Source organism: Emiliania huxleyi, assembly GCF_000372725.1.
Source record: "Emiliania huxleyi CCMP1516 chromosome Unknown EMIHUscaffold_19, whole genome shotgun sequence".
Classification (NCBI taxonomy): domain Eukaryota; phylum Haptophyta; order Isochrysidales; family Noelaerhabdaceae; genus Emiliania; species Emiliania huxleyi.
The window spans coordinates 871,634-888,057 of NW_005200690.1; the positions used below are offsets into that span (position 1 = coordinate 871,634).

General features: G+C 65.0%; 4 protein-coding genes across 4 annotated transcripts; all 4 read left to right on the top strand.

The window, feature by feature from the left end:
- Positions 1-4,412: 4,412 nt before the first annotated feature.
- EMIHUDRAFT_203604 (hypothetical protein) lies at positions 4,413-5,948 on the top strand (the record flags this gene model as incomplete). The annotated part of the gene is made up of 3 exons (XM_005782494.1): positions 4,413-5,522; positions 5,751-5,851; positions 5,927-5,948. The coding sequence occupies 3 exons, from the start codon at positions 4,413-4,415 to the stop codon at positions 5,946-5,948; spliced, it is 1,233 nt and encodes a 410-aa protein (XP_005782551.1).
- Positions 5,949-7,897: 1,949 nt separating this feature from the next.
- EMIHUDRAFT_203605 (hypothetical protein) lies at positions 7,898-11,704 on the top strand (the record flags this gene model as incomplete). Its single annotated transcript, XM_005782495.1, has 7 exons — positions 7,898-8,018; positions 8,472-8,701; positions 9,233-9,418; positions 9,783-10,019; positions 10,236-10,268; positions 11,103-11,216; positions 11,285-11,704. The coding sequence occupies 7 exons, from the start codon at positions 7,898-7,900 to the stop codon at positions 11,702-11,704; spliced, it is 1,341 nt and encodes a 446-aa protein (XP_005782552.1).
- Positions 11,705-13,845: 2,141 nt separating this feature from the next.
- EMIHUDRAFT_353091 (hypothetical protein) lies at positions 13,846-14,741 on the top strand (the record flags this gene model as incomplete). Its single annotated transcript, XM_005782496.1, has 1 exon — positions 13,846-14,741. A coding segment is annotated over exon 1 (863 nt), but the record flags the coding sequence as incomplete, so codon positions are not given.
- Positions 14,742-15,019: 278 nt separating this feature from the next.
- On the top strand, positions 15,020-15,825 carry EMIHUDRAFT_353093 (hypothetical protein). The gene has a single exon (XM_005782497.1). The coding sequence runs from the start codon at positions 15,062-15,064 to the stop codon at positions 15,572-15,574; it is 513 nt and encodes a 170-aa protein (XP_005782554.1). The 5' UTR covers positions 15,020-15,061; the 3' UTR covers positions 15,575-15,825.
- Positions 15,826-16,424: the final 599 nt, after the last annotated feature.

The following is a 16,424-nucleotide window of genomic DNA, read 5'->3' on the forward strand; positions in this document are numbered from 1 at the left end:
GGGGGAGGGGAGTCGCCGCAATACGATAACGGACCCGCCGGCGAACCGGAGGGCCGTGGCCGGAGGGCCCCGGGGGGGGCTTGGGGTCAACTCTCGGAGGAGGTGAGAGTCGAGCTGACTCGGCCTCTGCGAGTGGAACCGGGCCGTGTGAGCCCACCAGGGGTAGACCCGTCGCGGCGTTGGATAGACCGCCGTGACTTACGACAAAAGGGACCGCGCCTTCCCGAGTTTAGTGAGGAGCAGGAGGAAGGGGAGGGCGAGCCGAGGACGATAGAGAGGCCACGGGTGCGGGCGCGACTCGCTGACCGGGGAGAGCCGGCCCGACCTCCCGGAGAGGAGTGGCGACGAGTGATGCCGCCGCCCTCACCCGGGGAGTCGGGCGTGGGATCGCCGGAGGCGGAGTCGACAGGATCAGGCAGAGAAGACGAGACGGCGGCGGGGCCGCAGCCGAAAAAGGCTAGGAGGGGAGGTCGGGCCCCGCGCCCGTCGCACAACTATCGGGATGCGGCCAGGAGGAAGGACCGAGAGGTGGGGGAAGACGCCCCGGAGTGAAAGTTGGGAGACCTCGAAGAGGGGCCCGGTGTGGTGAGGTGCCGGGTGTGGATGGGCGTCGAGTCCGTGTCGAGTGTTTACTAGCTCCGAGTAGAGGGGGCGTTCTGCTGCTAGGGGAAACCTGGAGCGCGGAGCTAACCCTCGGAGACCCGTGTTTACTTTAAGGCCCTTGCCCTGCGAATGCGCACCCCCCCTAGCTAGGGGTCAGGGCTCTCTAGCCCGTAGCCCGATGCCGATCATCCGGCTCGCTGGGTGCGCTTCTCAGCTCCCCGGCCCTGGATGTGAGGTTAATGACTGCACTCCAAGTGCTCCAAGTGCCGGGGAGATAGGAAGTGAGTGTGTTAGTTAGTTAGGGACGGTGGAGAACTTCGACCGCATGTCGTTTCTCCTTCTTTCAGATCGAAGATCAGCTGGTCGGCCGCCATGTGGGCCTCCGGGCCTGCTGCGGCGGCGCGGCCGGTTGAGGCCGGGCTCGGCCCGGCCCGCGACGGCTGGCCGCCGACGAGCCGGCGAGCCTGGCGGTCCGCTGTACTACAAGGAAGTGCTGACTCGATGCCCCCCCGCAATCTTCTACCCCCGCGACTCGGAACGCGAATGTGACAGGACCATCGGGTCCTTCGGCCACCAAAGCGAGATCACCCGAGAGCAGCTGAGTCTGCCTCTGAGCTCTGTCTGGCCTCGCCTCCCTCTCCTCCAGGCATTCGTGGCATCCTATGGGTCGTCCATTGTATCGACCTCTGGCGAGTCAGCCAGCCCCACTTTGAGGGCGCCATGAAGTACAGCGATCGCCAACTCGCTGGTCTCTCCGCAAGGCCCCCCCGACCGCGTCGAACTCATCGGCGCGGGCTCTCTCGGCTACGGGACCGGCCCCAGCTTCGGCTGAGGGCTGACAAGCTGCCGAGCCCAAATCACTGTGAGGGTCGTGATTTCTTGTTGGTCTTCAAAAATCTCTCTTTCAGAATCGTAAATCGACAACAAAAGAAAAACATCGCCGAGACGGAGAGACGGCCACTGGGCGACGACACACACACGACAGACCCACACAGTCACACAGACAGAGACTACAACCCAACTCAGCGGAGCGGCCAGGATGCGCGCGAGAGAGATTTTTAGCAATACCAAGGACAACTCTAACTCTGACACTCACACATTTTGACATTTATTGTTTTTGTTGATGCGCGCGACTGGAAAGGCTGAGAGAGAGAGAGATTTTCAATACCACAAACAACTCTAACAAAGGCTGTGGCAAGGATTGTTTGTTTTGTGGAAAGGTGAGGGAGAGAGATGAGGTCTTGGTTGCCGCCCTGTTTTTTTGTGTGGAAAGGCGAGAGAGTAGAGAGAGAGATGAGAGAGATTTTTGAAGACCAACAAGAAATCACGACTCGCAAAGTGATTTGGGCTCGGCAGCTTGTTAGCCCTCAGCCGAAGCTGGGGCCGGTCCCGTAGCCGAGAGAGCCCGCGCCGATGAGTTCGACGCGGTCGGGGGGGCCTGCGGAGAGGCCAGCGAGTTGGCGATCGCTGTACTTCATGGTGTCATCAAGTGACTGGCTGACTCGCCAGAGGTCGATACTCTGGACGACCCATAGGATGCCACGAATGCCTGAAGGAGAGGGAGGCGAGGCCAGAGGCAGGCTCAGCTGCTCTCGGGTGATCTCACTTTGGTGGCTGAAGGACCCGATGGTCCTGTCACATTCGCGTTCCGAGTCCTCGCCGGCAGCATCCGCAGGGAGGCAGCACATGAGTCCCGAACCCATACTGTGACCTGGTAGCATATGAGGCACCAGTCTTCTGGAGAGCTCAACAGCTGCTGAGCCCTGGTCTGACAGCCTGACAGCAAACCCCGGACAGCGCCTGACAGTGCCCGACAGCCTGACAGTGTTGACAGCACTTCTCTGACAGCCTGACAGCACGTATCTGACAGCCTGACAGCAGAGTCTGACATCAGAGGGGCTCTGTCGCTGTCAGGCCCTAACGTGACAGCCTGACAGCTGCCCGACAGCCCGACAGCACACAGTGGCCTGACAGCAGCGCTGACAGCCCGACAGCCCGACCAGCCCGACAGCAGCACAGACCATACACAGGCCGTGCAGCCTCTTTCTTGTGCCCCATGAGGGTATAACAAAACTATTACATGCAAAGACATGTAGTCATGGGATGGTCATGGGTCTCTCCTAGGGTCGCTCTCTCAACCCTCCCGCCCCACCTCTGCGGACCCGCGGCTGTGCTACTACAAATGAAGCTACCAGCTAGCCTTCTGGGGCCCTACAACCATATGCCTACAGCGTCTGGGTGGGGGTGGCCGCCGCCGTTTGTGCCGCCGCTGCCTGCGCCTGCGCCGCCATCTGCGCTCCCCAGGCGGCCGCCGCTGCCGGCGTGATCACGCCGTAGGAGGGGGGCAGCTGCGTCGCCGACGGCACGGTAGACGCGCGCCGCGCCACTGGCAGCTCGAGCGCAGAGTACCTGCGCCAGCTCTCGATGAGTCAGCGCAGCAACGGGGTCTTCATCAACGACCCCAAGGGCCTCTTTATCCTCCGGTGGTACCGTGAGGTGAAGGGTGACGGGACCCCCCCAGACGGCCCGCGCTACCAGAACAGAGCGTGCAAGTACTACAAGCTGACGAGCGACAACGATGGGGAGGCCTTCCGCTGGACCAGCAACTACCAGATCATCAGCAAGGTGTACCTGAAGAAGCACTCCAGCCTGCCTCTCTGCTATTCTCTCAGTGCGGCAGACAAGAAGATGGTGACGTCCACCATGAAGAAGATGGTGGGCCGGAGGCAGAGTAGAGACTAGAGTATGTGTGCAGTAGAGTCCTGCTGGTCTCCTCTTGATAGTGTCATAAGTGTGGCTGGTGTGTGTCAGAGCCTGACAGCACCCCGACAGCACCACCTGACAGCACCTGACAGCAACAGCCCAACGTCTGACAGCAGCAGCAGCCTGACAGCTCTGACAGCTCCGACAGCGTCTGACAGCAACACCTAACAGCTCTGACAGCACCCGACAGCTACAGAGCCCCTCTGATGTCAGACACGCACCCGACAGCACCCGACAGCACTGACAGCACCCGACAGCTGGTCTGACAGAGGCACCTGACAGTGCCTGACAGCTGCCCGACAGCCCGACAGATCACCTGACAGCACCTGACAGCCTGACAGCCAGGGCTCAGAACAGCTGCGGCCGCGATGGCGGAGTCGGCCGCGGTTCGAGCGAACAGCTTTCTTGAGAGATGAGGTCTTGCTCTTGGACTTGGTTTGCTGCCCGCGTCGTCACTTCGCTCGACGCATCGACGCGGCGGGCGCGGAGCAGAGCTTCACGAGCGAGGCCGACGTGGGCTACCTGTCTGTACGTCTACGGAGATGGGCCCTCCCACGGCGGTTGGGCTGAACAAGCTTTTCCTCTCGCACCCCGTCTCCTTTCCTTTCCTTTTTTCTCTACAGCACCCTCTCTTTTCGTCTCTAATTTCCCGGGGAAACCATCAAATTTTCCGGGCTCTGAGCCGAGTCTGAGGCTGGTTTGGGCCCAAAATCAGCCAAATCGGCAAAATACCGGGTATTTTGCGGGTATACCTGGAAAAACCCCGGGTATACCTGGACAATACCCTGCGACCGCCTGGGTATCGTGCCGATTTCCTCAATTTTCCCACAGATTTTGCGCTGATGAGTCGCTGAGCTGTCGGTCGAGGTGCTGGCGCCCGACACACTGGTACTGTTTGTCCTCGAAGCCGCTGAAACGCAAACATACTTGAATGTGAACGCTGAAAAAAGAAATTGCACAGGCCCTTACGAGCACTCTGCTCCCATCCCTCCCTTGTCTTGCATGTTTTCTTTCTTTCTTTCTGGGCCACCCAAACCGCCACGCCCATGTTGCGCGCCGGCCCACTTTTGACTCTCATCGTTCTCGTCCGGGGCTCGGCCGCCGCGAGCGGCCCCACTCCCACTCTCATCGCGGGCGACGCCCGCGGCTCGGACTCCGTCCAGCACGCCGACATCCAACTCGACGTGACAGATGGGAGAGGTCGCGCGCTGCTGGCGCCTCCTACATTCGGCACGCTGATTGGACGCAAGGCCGGCCAGACGATGCAGATCTTTGCGTACTCGAGCGACACGTCCACGAACGGGAAGTACGGCACGCTCATCGACGCGGACACCGCCCTTCGCTGGCTCACAGTCGAGGTCGCCTTTGCCAACGGCGAGATCGAGAGCGTCGCCGCCGAGTACGGCCTCACTGCGACTATCGCCACAAACAAGAAGTCTGTCAGCGTCAGCGACTTGACTGGCTCGGGCGACACCTACCCCGCCGGCCTCGCCATGACTGTCACCTTCACCCCCGAGACGGACATGAGCAGCGTGTTCATCGACTTCTCGTCGAGCACTACGTCTACCGCGGTCCTCCACAAAGACTTTTCCGCGCACCCCACCGTCTCCGTCTCGTGGACCTCGACGCCCCGTGTGGCGACCGTCGTGCAGGACAAGAGCAACAACCTCTACCTGTTCGCCTCTCCCAACACGCCCACCGACGGCCGGGCCTCGACCATCGAGATTGCGCTCACGGACGCCTTTGCCAAGAGCGACATCACCTCCCTTCTCAAAGGCATGACGCCGCAAGTTGGCAGCGGCTTCTTTGGTCTCGGCTTCCTCGACGGCGTGTCGAAGCTCCCCGACGGCGAGGCGATCGCTGTCACGTCTCGGCCCCTCTTGGACATCGATGTGGACTCCCGGAGGGACGCGGTCGTCGCGTCTCCCGCCGCCCCGGCATTCGACGCGCTCATCTTTGTCATCGGGGCGGCCTTCTTTGACCCGTGCGGCACGTGCAACGCAATCGTCAAAAAGACTGGCAAAAGGCCCCCATCGTACGGAAACCCGTGCCTGCCTGGCGACCCGACGAAAACCTACAAGGACGGCCCCAAATCCACCGACGACCTCGTCCAGGAGACCACCGAGTGCTACACGGACATTGCAGACGAGAGTCCGGTGCGCCGCTGCGTCTTTCACGAGGCTGGCACCTCGTACTACGATCCCAATACTGACCGAGCTGCGACGTGCCTGGTGCTGCCCCCGTCGCCGCCCCCTGTGTTTCCGTCGCCGCCACCGCCACCGCCAAAACTGCAACCGCCGCCGCCGTCCGGCTCGCCCTCGCCGCCGCCCCTCTCACCCTCGCCGCCGCCCCCCTCCACTCCGGTGTCGGCACTCGTGGCGGAGGCCCGCGGCGGAGGCAGCGCGGGAACGTGGGTCGGCGTCACTATCGGCCTCATCCTCGCGCTGGCCCTGGCCGGGCTACTGCTGAGGGCGCGGAAGCCGCGGTACCCCCCCCTCACACACTCCACAACCGATGCCATCAGCCGCACGTCCTCTCCGCTCTTTGAGATGTTGCCAAGGCTGCCCACTGCCCGTTCTTGATCGGCGGCGTGCCTAGCTGTGCGGTTGGCTTGCTCAGCGGCCAGGATTTTAGTCTTCTCTGCTTTCGGGAACGCGTGCGGCGGCCGGTGCGCGGTGGGTCGTGGGGGGGAAGCGACGGCTCGAGATCGATGGATGGCTTGCCGTGTGCCCCCGTCCACTCGGCGGGCTCGCAGCTGCCTCTGGAAGGCACCGACATGTACCTTTTTGCGCAAAATGGTCAAATCAAGGTTGTGTGTAAACGCGCACTGACACCACTGTGCACCAGGCCACCACACTTGAAAAAAAATTCTTAGCCGGAAAAACCTCCCTTCCTCTCCCTATCCTCTCTTGGAGCTCTAGAATCCACACCCCCCTGCCCCGGGATCGCGTACAAGCTGTGGCTACCGTAGGCGCTAGGCCACACTATAGCCTCTAGCGTGTCGCTGGGGGTTCCCTGCCCCCTAGATGGGAAGCTGGCCGCTGATCCGAAGACCGACTGCACCCGGGCGCCTAGATATACTCTCAAAAGGTGAGCGAGGGTGAAGTTACGCCTTAAATGCCTGTCTCTCTACTGTGGACCTTACTCCATGCTCGGTGCCTCCCAAGGGGGGGGGGGGGACGTGAGGGGGGGGTTTGCGTTTGGGCTGCGTTCGGGGGTGGTTTGTCTTCGAACAGTGTCGGACACACCCAAACGGTTTCGGTTTTCCTCCTTGGTGCCCCGAGTAGAGCGCGATCTCCCCTGGAGTCTGTCGCACCCGTTCTGTCTAAGCTCGAAGTTCAACCTTCCAGTTGATCCTTATCGGACTGGTGAGGTCTGCCTAGCCGTTGTAGTGACTAGTGTGGTGCCTGGGGTGCGCCTGCGTCGGTGCTACACACACTCGGCAGGACGCTGCTGCAGGGCTGGGCATCTAGGTCGTCGCTACAGGTCAGTGCGTCGGGGCTTTTCCGGTGTATATTTGTATCTGGATAGCAGGAATATGTTTGTCTCGCGCTGATGTTTTTCTTTTTTGGCAGTAAATGAAATAAGTTTTTGGAGTACGTGCCAAAGAATGTATTTTTTTGTATCTGTGTTAGTGCCAGTGCAGTGTTTGCGAGTGGGTTTTGGTCGACCGTGGCGAATGCGTGCCTGGCTGGCGGCGGCAGCCACGTGCGCACGCCCGAGGTCTCCTCGAGCCGCATCTGCTGAGCGGGATGGGGACGCTGGGGAGCGACATGTCTGGTCCTTTGGCGTGGCGGGCTTTGGTTTTGCGGCCGCGTACCTCACGCAGGGTTCCGAGGCGGTCTCGTTTGACGACTCAGAGTCGGAGTCGGAGTGCTTCTCCGACGACGCCGAGCCGCGGAGAAGCAAGGTCGCGCGCGCTGGCCGCTGCAGCCGGCCCAGCGAGGACGACGCGTGGATCAAGGACGACCCGTTCATCGAGGATCAATTCCTAGTAAATGAGACACCAAGAAAGAGGTATCAGGCTTCGGGGCCGGGGAGCTATGAAGTGCGATCAACCCCCCATGGGCAGCCCTTTCTTTCTAGTCATATTCTAGATTCTAGTTGATGAATTGAGACTCGTCCCAGTGGACGTGTCGATTTCCGACGTCCCCCCTCGTCCCTGTCAAAGTGTGCGTGACGTCCGAACCTTTGTCAAGGCTAGAGAGTAGAGACGCTGGGATACATGAGTGAGCACGGAGCAGGCCTCTCCCTCCCGGCCCTACTTGGTTTGCCGGCTTTGCTTCTACTTGGAACCGCCACATATACGCGTCCGCATCGTAGCTGCTAGTTAGATAGATAGAAAGGTAGGTAGGTAGAAAGGTCGATGCGTCTCTTTCTTTCTTCATAATCGGAGAAAAAACATCGTTGCCGCGCCTCGGCTTTGGCCGTTGTTGTCGGCCCCCGGCCTTTAGCTGGCGTCCGGCCTCGCCCTCCATTTACAGGCCTCGGCTGTCCACACCCGTCGACGCAGTCGAGCCAGGGCCCTTCGATGCAGTCCTTCATCGACTCTTACGCGGAGGTTGGCGAACGCGCCGAGCTCCTGCACAGTCACGCCATTCGGTGGCAGGCGGCGCTGGAGGACGCGGTCTCGCCATGCATGGATGCTGCAAGTCAGACGGCGCCTCTCGAGCGGAGAAATGCCTGCTGCCAGTGTGGCGACGGCTCGGCGGTGGGCGGATTGCCGTCGGCGGTCGCAGCCGAAGCCGCGGCGACAGCTGCAGCAGGGCGCGCGGCGGCGGCGGCACGATCTGAAGCTGCTGCGCTGCGGCTGCAGGGCGCTGCCCTGCGTCGCGCCGCGAGCGAGGCGCGTGCTGCCCTGGCGGCCGATCGGGCGGCGGCGACGCTGCAGACAGCGGCGCGCAGAGAGCGCCTCAACCTCACGAAGCGGGAGGCTGCGGCCGCCAGGGCGGCGGAGGAGCGGGAAGCCGCCGCCGCGAGGACGGCGGAGGAGCGACTAGCAGCGGCGGAGGAGCGGGTGGCTGCTGCGGCACTGGCGGCAGAGGAGAGGGAGGCTGCAGTCGCCAGGCTGGCGGCGGAGGAGCGGGAAGCCGCCGCCACCGCAGGCGTCCGCTGCGAGACGCTCGAGGCGGCGCTTCTGATGAGCGTGGTGCGGTCGCGGCGGGAGCGCGCTGCGTGCAGGCTGCAGGCCGCTGTCCGCGCGTGCCGCGCGAACTGGGCCGTGCTCGGTTTGGCCGAGGCGGCACGCGCTGCGGCGGAGTCTTCGGCTACAGCGCAAGAGTCTGCAGCGTGCCTCGTGTCCGCCGCGGTGGGCCGGTCCGCCGCAGCGGAGACGGTGGCGGCGAGCGCCCTGGCACAAGCCTCGGGCGCCGAGGCGGCTGCTGAGGCGGCTGAGCAGCGACTGGCGGCGGCGGAGGAGCGGATTGCTGCGGCGGTGGCGGCGGCAGCGGAGAAGGAGGCTGCAGTCGCTAGGGCGGCGGAGGAGCGGGAAGCCGCCGCGGCGAGGACGGCGGAGGAGCGACTAGCGGCGGTGGAGGAGCAGGCTGCTGCGGCGGTGGCGGCGGCGGAGGAGAGGGAGGCTGCAGTCGCTAGGGCGGCGGAGGAGCGGGAAGCCGCCGCGGCGAGGACGGCGGAGGAGCGACTAGCGGCGGTGGAGGAGCAGGCTGCTGCGGCGGTGGCGGCGGCGGAGGAGAGGGAGGCTGCAGTCGCTAGGGCGGCGGAGGAGCGGGCTGCTGCTGCGGCGGCAGCGAGCTGCCGGGAGGGGGAGCAAGCAGAGGTGGCGTTGGCGGCGGCGCGGGCCGAGGCGGAAGCAGCTGCGGCGCGAGAGGCGGAGCGAGTGGCCGCGGCGGTGGCCGCTGCGGAGCAGGCCACGCTGGGGGCGCGGAAGCGCGCGGCGGCGGCAGAAGCCGAGCTGGCCGAGGCTCGCGCGGGGTCGCATTGCGCTCGAGTCGAGGCGTCCGCGTTGCGGCTGGCACTCGGGCGTGTGACGCGCGCGGCGGCGGCGCTCAGGCTGCAGGGCGCGTGGCGGCGAGTCGCGAGGCGGCGGCCGTCGGTGGTGGCCGTGGCGTGCGAGGCGTCAATCGAGGACGGGCCTGGACAAGCCCAGGCTGGCTCCACGACCGCGGCGGCGGCGGTGGACGCGGCGGCCCGGCCGGTTGCAACGAGTGGCACGTCCTGCTCGCCGCCCGCGTCGCCGCGAGCAAGGGCACACCTGCGCGCCCTGCTCTCGCAGGCCGCCGCCAGCCACACAGCCACCCCCACGTGCTCACCCACCACGCGCACCGGACGCGTCCGCTCCAGCCGCCGCGGGGCGCTCCTAGCCTCTCCTCGGGTGGGGAGCTGTGGGGGGAGAGCCCACAAATGCCGCCCCACCACACCAGCGCGCGGAGAGGGCCCCCCTTTGCCTCCCCCCGCAGGCCGCCGCGGCGAGCCCCGGCGAGGTGCGGCGAGCCCTCGACTGCGTCCGCCTCGCAGAGGAGGGGATAGAGCCGGCGCACGCGCCGCTTGCAGCATGCGCCGCCGCGGCCGTCTGCGCCGCGAGCGACCAGGGCGTCGGGGGGTGTCCGCTTCGAGAGGCGCTGCCTCAGAGCGAGCCTGCGCCGCTGGAGCCCGAGTGGCTGACGCAGGCGTCGGACGAGCTGCGCGCCTCGCCGGTGCTTTCCTCAGGCACGGGCGAGGCTGCGGCGGCGCTGGGCGCGGTAGCGGAGGTGGAGCCGTTGGCGGTGGAGGCGGTGGAGGCGCAGGCGGCGGCGGAGGCGGCGGCCGCGGCGAGGGGGCGAGACGCACTCGCGGCGCTACTTAACTAATTATTTGACTAATTAATTAATTAGGCGAGGGGGCGAGACGCACTCGCGGCGCTCGCGTCCGAGGTGGTGGCGGTGCGCGAGGAGGCAGAGGCGGAGGTGGGACGCGGCGAGGGGCCGAAGCCGGCCACGTCCACGACACGTCCGTGACATGTCCGTGGCACATCCAGGTGGACGCGGCGAGGGCCGAGGCGGCGTCACTCGCCCTCGAGCTCGACTTGTGTCGCGTCGAGCTCGGGAGCGCCCGAAGGCGGCGCGGCGGCGCGGTTGCTGCCCTGGCCAGGACACGTCCATGACTTGTCCGAGGCATGTCCGACAGACGCGCCGACGCGGCGTCGCGTCACGCCGCGGTCGCCTCGTCGCGCGCCTCGCCGCGCGGGCGGTCGGTGCCCCCTTCGCCGCTCTCGTGCTGTCCGGCGGCGGGTGCGCTCTCGTGCTCCTCTCCGGCGGCGGCGGCGCTCTCACACTCTTTGGCGGCCAAGGCGGCCTCGCCCGCGTCGGCGGCAAGGCAGCCTTCCGACGGCCTGCCCGCACGAGGCGCGAGGCACTCGCCCGTTCGCCTCTTTGACGACTCGGACCGCCCCCACCGCGCCCGGAAGGGCAGTGCCCAGCCTGACCAGCCGCTCTTCGTGCCCCGCCGCACTCCCCGCACGACGTGCTCCGCCTCTGGTCCCGGGATGCTCCGCGACACGACGACGGTGACGCGACGCCACCTCCTGAGCGCAGTCGGCTGTGAGGATCCTAGGCGTCTCCCCGCCTGCGTCGAGCGGCGATGCCGCCGGCCGCGGCCCAGCAGCGACGCCGCTGACCGCCATCGAGCCCCGCCGCCGCGGCTGCCCTCCCGCGGCGTCGCAAGGCGTGGCCTTCCCGTCCCTCTCTCCGGCCACGTCCCTCCCCGCCCCTTCCCCGGGCGCGGCGCTCTCCACGACCGAGGGGGCGGCCGAGGGCGAGGAGGCGCCTCCACGTCCAGCGCCCATGGACATGCCGATGAGCCCAAAGGCAAGGCACGCCAAGCCGGCGGCGGAGGAGCGGCTGCTGCAGCAGCGGGTCGCCTCAGACCGCCCTCGCGCCGCCAGTCCCTCAGTCACACCGTTACTTTGAGCCGCTCCTATCAGGTCGCATCTGTTGAGGCGGTGCTTCACGGGGTGAGGCACGCGGTGGCGCGCTCGCTGCGGAGCGTCAACGCCGCCGCGGGGCGGCCCTCACGCGCCAGCTGGAGCGGCGCGGCGCGCGGTGTCGACGCGGCGCGCGACGAGGTTTCAGCGATGACGGCCGCGTGCGAGGAGTGGGCGGCCGTCCTCTGCCAGCGGCCGACGACCGCCGATGTTGGCGCCGAGCCAAGCGGGCCCGTTCGGTCGGAGCCGGCGCGGGGTATCGGCCTCGCCGTGAAGGGGGCCGAGGCCGGCGCTGGCGCGCAGGCAGCCGGCACGACCGACGAGGTGCTCTGGGGCCACCTGTTCGAGCGCGCCAGGGCGTTGCAGCACGCAATGCGCACGCTCTCGGCAGAGGTGGATGCGCTTTGCGAGGGCACGTGAGAAAGAAAAGCGTGTGTTTGTTCACACCATGCAGTGCAAAAAATCTCCGGGGCCGCGCCGCGAATAACAATATGTTATCTGCGACGAGATAGAGATAAAAGCCTAAAGCGCACACGCCCCAACGGCTCGCGACGGGCACAACACGATCAGCTACGTATCTCCCTACTTGCCTCGCTCGGCGTTGTGCTCCTTGATTCGCTTCTTGCTGTACCCGCGCAGCAGCAGCCGCTGCTCGAAGTACCCGAGCGAGTCGACCCCGTCCCTCTCCGCCCTCTCCAGCAGCTCCTCAAACGGCGGATTCGGCTGATGTCTGCGCGGCGGGAGACGGGACGGGCAGCGTGAGCGCGAGAGGGTGGGTGCAAGCTCCTTCCGGTGATGCAGCGGTCACACACATTGTCCACAGCCAGTCCGGATACTCCGAGTCGGGCAGGATCGGCGGGTCCGCGCCGTCCTTCAGTATGTTGGCGCCTCGCACGACGCCGGTCCCCGACGGTGGAGGCGGCGGCGCAGCACCCGCCTTCTCGGGCGCCTTGGCCTTCTTGGCCAGTGCGCGCACGAGGCGGCCGTCGCCCAGCACAACGCGACCAGCACTCCTAGCTCGGCTCGGCGCGAGCATTCTTAAAAAAGAAATCGCGCTATGCATCGGCGGGAGTGTCGGGAAGAAGAGTGGGCGATCGCCGTGCTCAGCAGGCCACCTCTGGTGTGAACTCGGGGTAGGTGCCCTTGTACACCGCGTCAAACTTAGGATGGCTCGCACGCTGCTCGCGGATCCACTGCTGCATGGCGGCGACGTCCATGTGCGGCGCGTTCGGCCCGCCGTACTTGGGTACCCACTCCTCGTAGGCAGGCCGTGCCTTGCACGCGTCCCACCACTTTGCCGCCACCGGGAAGTGAGGCAGCAGCTCATCCAGCCACAGCGTGATCGAGGCGCGCTGGAAGAAGGGAACGATCGACACGTCGGCCAAGGAGAAGGCGCCACAGAGGAAGGGGCCACCACTCGCGTCGAGCTGGCTCTCCATGTGGGTGAGGTGAGACTCAATGCCCTTGCGCAGACTGTGCCACACGTTGTGCTGGACGAACGGATTGTCGTTGTGCTTTGGGCCGATGGTGAGCACCGCGTCCTCGTAGACTCGCACCCCGAAGTAGCCGAGCAGCAAGTTGGCCATCGCCAGCTCGCGGCCCGTGAAGACGAGCCTCGCGAGCTCGCCCTTGCTGCGGATCGCCTCGTCCCAGAGGAACATCGGGATCGATATCCACGGGAAGCACGTACCGAGACTGTCAAAGATGTGATCTACGGCGTCGTCCCCCACAAAGAATCCCTCCATCGCGCCGATGTGTGACCTGCGTGCCCTTTGGCGGGTACACCCTTCTCAAGGTGATAGACGGCGAGGGGAGGCCGACGCGGCACCACGCCGATTTCGTGGAGTACATTGGGGATGTGCCGGTCTGGACGTGGGCGGGCAACGCCACGTCGGGGTACGAGTAGCTATTCCCGACCGGAGGGAGCTTCGTTGTAAAATTCTGTAGGAAGTGAATGCGAAGATTTGGGGGGGGGGGGGGGCGAGCGGCAAGCATTGAGGGGGACGGCGGAAGGCGGCCAATTCGCAATTCGAGCGCGGCGGCTCTCTTGCGGCGACGCGTCAGGGGGCTGCTCCGGCCGGGCGGGCGGGCGCCTGAGGCCTGAGGTGCATGGGCGACTTCGTGGTAGGAGAGAGCAGGGCTGCGGGCTCACGTGGCGCACGCGTCGCCGCGCGCGCCGAGCGTACGCTAGTCGCTAGAGTAACGGAGGCTCAGCACACAGCAGGCGGCTCACTGTCAGAGGGAGACGACACGGAGGCGGAGTCCAGTGTTGTGAAGAGACAGAGCGTGCCGTCGTGGTCAAAACGACGGCGCAAATTCTTTTTCGCGCGCCAGTCCCGTCCCCGTGTTGACTGTTGTGAAAGAAAGAAAGAGAAGACGGCAACAGACAACGTACCCAAGGGAGGGATGGGAGGACGGCACGCCGCCACACACAGCGATTTTTAAATACTTGGGTGACGAGCTCAAAATGACGAGCTGAACAATCACGGTTTCGTTGATTTCGGAATTAGGGTGGGTCCTCTGGTGTGTTCGATTTTGGAAGGATCGAGAGTCCGAGCAAGCCGCCCTGTCCTTGCCCCTTTTGCCATGTCCCTTTGCTGCCTCTGCACTCGCCCCGATGAGGAGCGAGTGTCGGGGCTTCGCCTGCCACACCCGTCTGTTTGTCGCCCGCTGGCCGTCCTTGTCTGCGTTTCGTGCGAGCAGGGCTTGATCCAAGAGCGTGGCGCACGACGCCGCATTTCTGACGGCGCACCCGAGCCGTCTCACTGGAGCGGGCCGCAGGTGCCCTCCGCTGGCCTGTGGCAGGTGGGGATCCCTGCTGGTGGCGACCTCCTCGACGAGTTCACGGGCCGCGCCATGCCCTCGCCGAAAGAGGAAGGCCACTTGACGCTCGGATCAAACGCCGCTGACGAGCAGTTGCAGGCGTGCAAGAAGAAGCGCTCCCGCGGGGCGTTCGAGGGTGTGGCCGGCGAGGGTGGTGAGACACACGAGGAGGCTGGCAACGAGGAAGAGGTGACGGACATCAAGGTTTACAACAACGAGAAGGAGGAGGTGGCAAGGGAGCCCGGGCTCGGCGACGCGGCTTCCACGCAGCGCAAGCAGCACAAGCAGGCGTACAAGAGCAAATTCAAGGTGGGTGATCCGGTCATGCACAAGTTCAAGGAGGGTGAGGGGATGCGCTACCACAGGGGTGTGGTCAAGAGCATCAAGCTTGTGACTGAGGGAGGAAAGTGCCCGGGGATTGAGCACTGCATCGAGTTTGACGACGGGGAAACCATCCACGACATGAAGGGGAGCGAGCTCAAGGCCTACAAGGCAAGCAAGGTGAAGTACAAGAAAAGCAAGGTGAAGAAAACTGTTGCGGGTGAGGTACTGATGGACAAACGCGCCGCAACTCAGTCATCTTCTCTTCCCCCTCTGCCAGCGCTGGTCCCCTGCACCACGTTTGACCGCGAGGGTACATTGTCCTCGCATGCCACTTCCCTGCATCGGCGAACGAGCCGGCGTGTCATGCACATCCATCCGGAGCAGAGGGCGGCGCTTGCACGGGCCAAGCAGTACGGGCAAGAGGTGCTCGGCCGGCGCTTGAGCATCTACTGGCCACCGGAGAAGATGTGGTTCCGAGGGTGCATCAAGGACTTCTCCGTGATCGACGAGACTCACTATGTCGTCTATGATGACGGCGACGCACAGTGGGAGGCCCTTGGGAACTCTGAGGCGCTCAGCCACCTGCAGTGGGAACAGGAGGGAACGCCTCGCTGCGGCAAGCCAGAACCCATGGTCAAGATTGAGCCGGAGGACCTTGAGCCGGAGGAAGTGTGCCCGCAGCACTCCTTGCCCGTCCCCTCGCGCAATGAGGCCCCCTCGCGCAATGAGGCCGACCTCAATGCTGCCAACGTGCTCATGAGCCTGCACATCCCACGGCTGCAAGAGAGCCACCTGGACGAGGCGAAGAGCACCGTTGATTCGGTCAAGATCTCTGACCTAGTAGGCTGCAGCCTCCTAACCGGTACTCCACAGCTCATCCCCTCTGACCTGCCTGAGGCGCAGGTTGACCACAAGTGGGTCCAGACTCTGCTGGAGCACGCGTGCGACCCGTCCGACCTGCTTTGGCTGTACAACAAGTGGGGTGCGCGGCACAGCCGACAGGGGCTCCAGGAGGTCAAGCTGCGGCATGCTTCCACCGACAAGGCACATACGCTCGGTGACGCCGAGGCGATCGAGTACCTCCGAGACCTTGTGGGCCCCAAGGAGTACAACCGCCTTTGTTGGATGAGCCGCACGAACTAAACTCTTCTGTCGACGACAACGCAGCAGATACAGAACATCGGCTCGTAAGCTGACCAGAGCAAGCCGAGCCTCACCCCTGGTGGAGAGGGGGGGGGGGGGGGGGGAGCTGACAGATGACGGCTTGAGTACTTGGAGCACTTGGAGTGCAGTCGGTAACCTCACATCCAGGGCCGGGGAGCTAAGAAGCGTACCCAGCGGGCCGGATGCAGGATGATCGGCATCGGGCTACGGGCTAGAGAGCCCTGACCCCTAAGGGGGGGTGCGTGTTCGCAGGGAAAGGGCTGTAAAGTAAACACGGGTGCCCGAGGGTTAGCTCTGCGCTCCGGGTTTCCCCTAGCATAGGGTGCCCACAGGACCCAAAAAAAGAAAGGAAAAAGAAATGGGGCACTCCAGATCGCAGCACTTCATGTTGGCTAGTGCGTCGAGATATTGAGAGTGTGACTAGGAGGGTGGGACGCTGGGGATTCTCAAAGGTTATACCCTTGGAATGGCCGGATCCAGCCTTAAAAGTACGAGATCGCGCGCCCTTCGCGCACAGCACCGCCTGTTCTCCGCGGCTGTGTGACGACGCGTGCCGTGTACCAGCAGAGTTGGGCGCGCGCGGCGCGACGGCGCCCGCGAGGGAAGGCGCGGGTGCAGCGGCCGCCGGCGGCCGTGCCGCCCGCCAGCCGGCACAGCAGCGGCCAGCGCAGCGGCCGCCGGCGCAGCAGCCAGAGCAGCCGGTGCGCGCCTTGCGAGGCGAGTACTGCCGCCCGGTCTCCCCCGCGCTCCCTGCCCTTCCTCCCTTCTTTTTCCCTTTCTAGCCGTGGCTCGGTCTTCGGTCCCCGCCGGCCTCCCCCCCCCCCGGCTG

Bases quoted from the DNA above. Each gene is read 5' to 3' on its own strand.
- EMIHUDRAFT_353093 (XM_005782497.1), top strand. From the start codon at position 15,062: ATGGTCAAGATTGAGCCGGAGGACCTTGAGCCGGAGGAAGTGTGCCCG.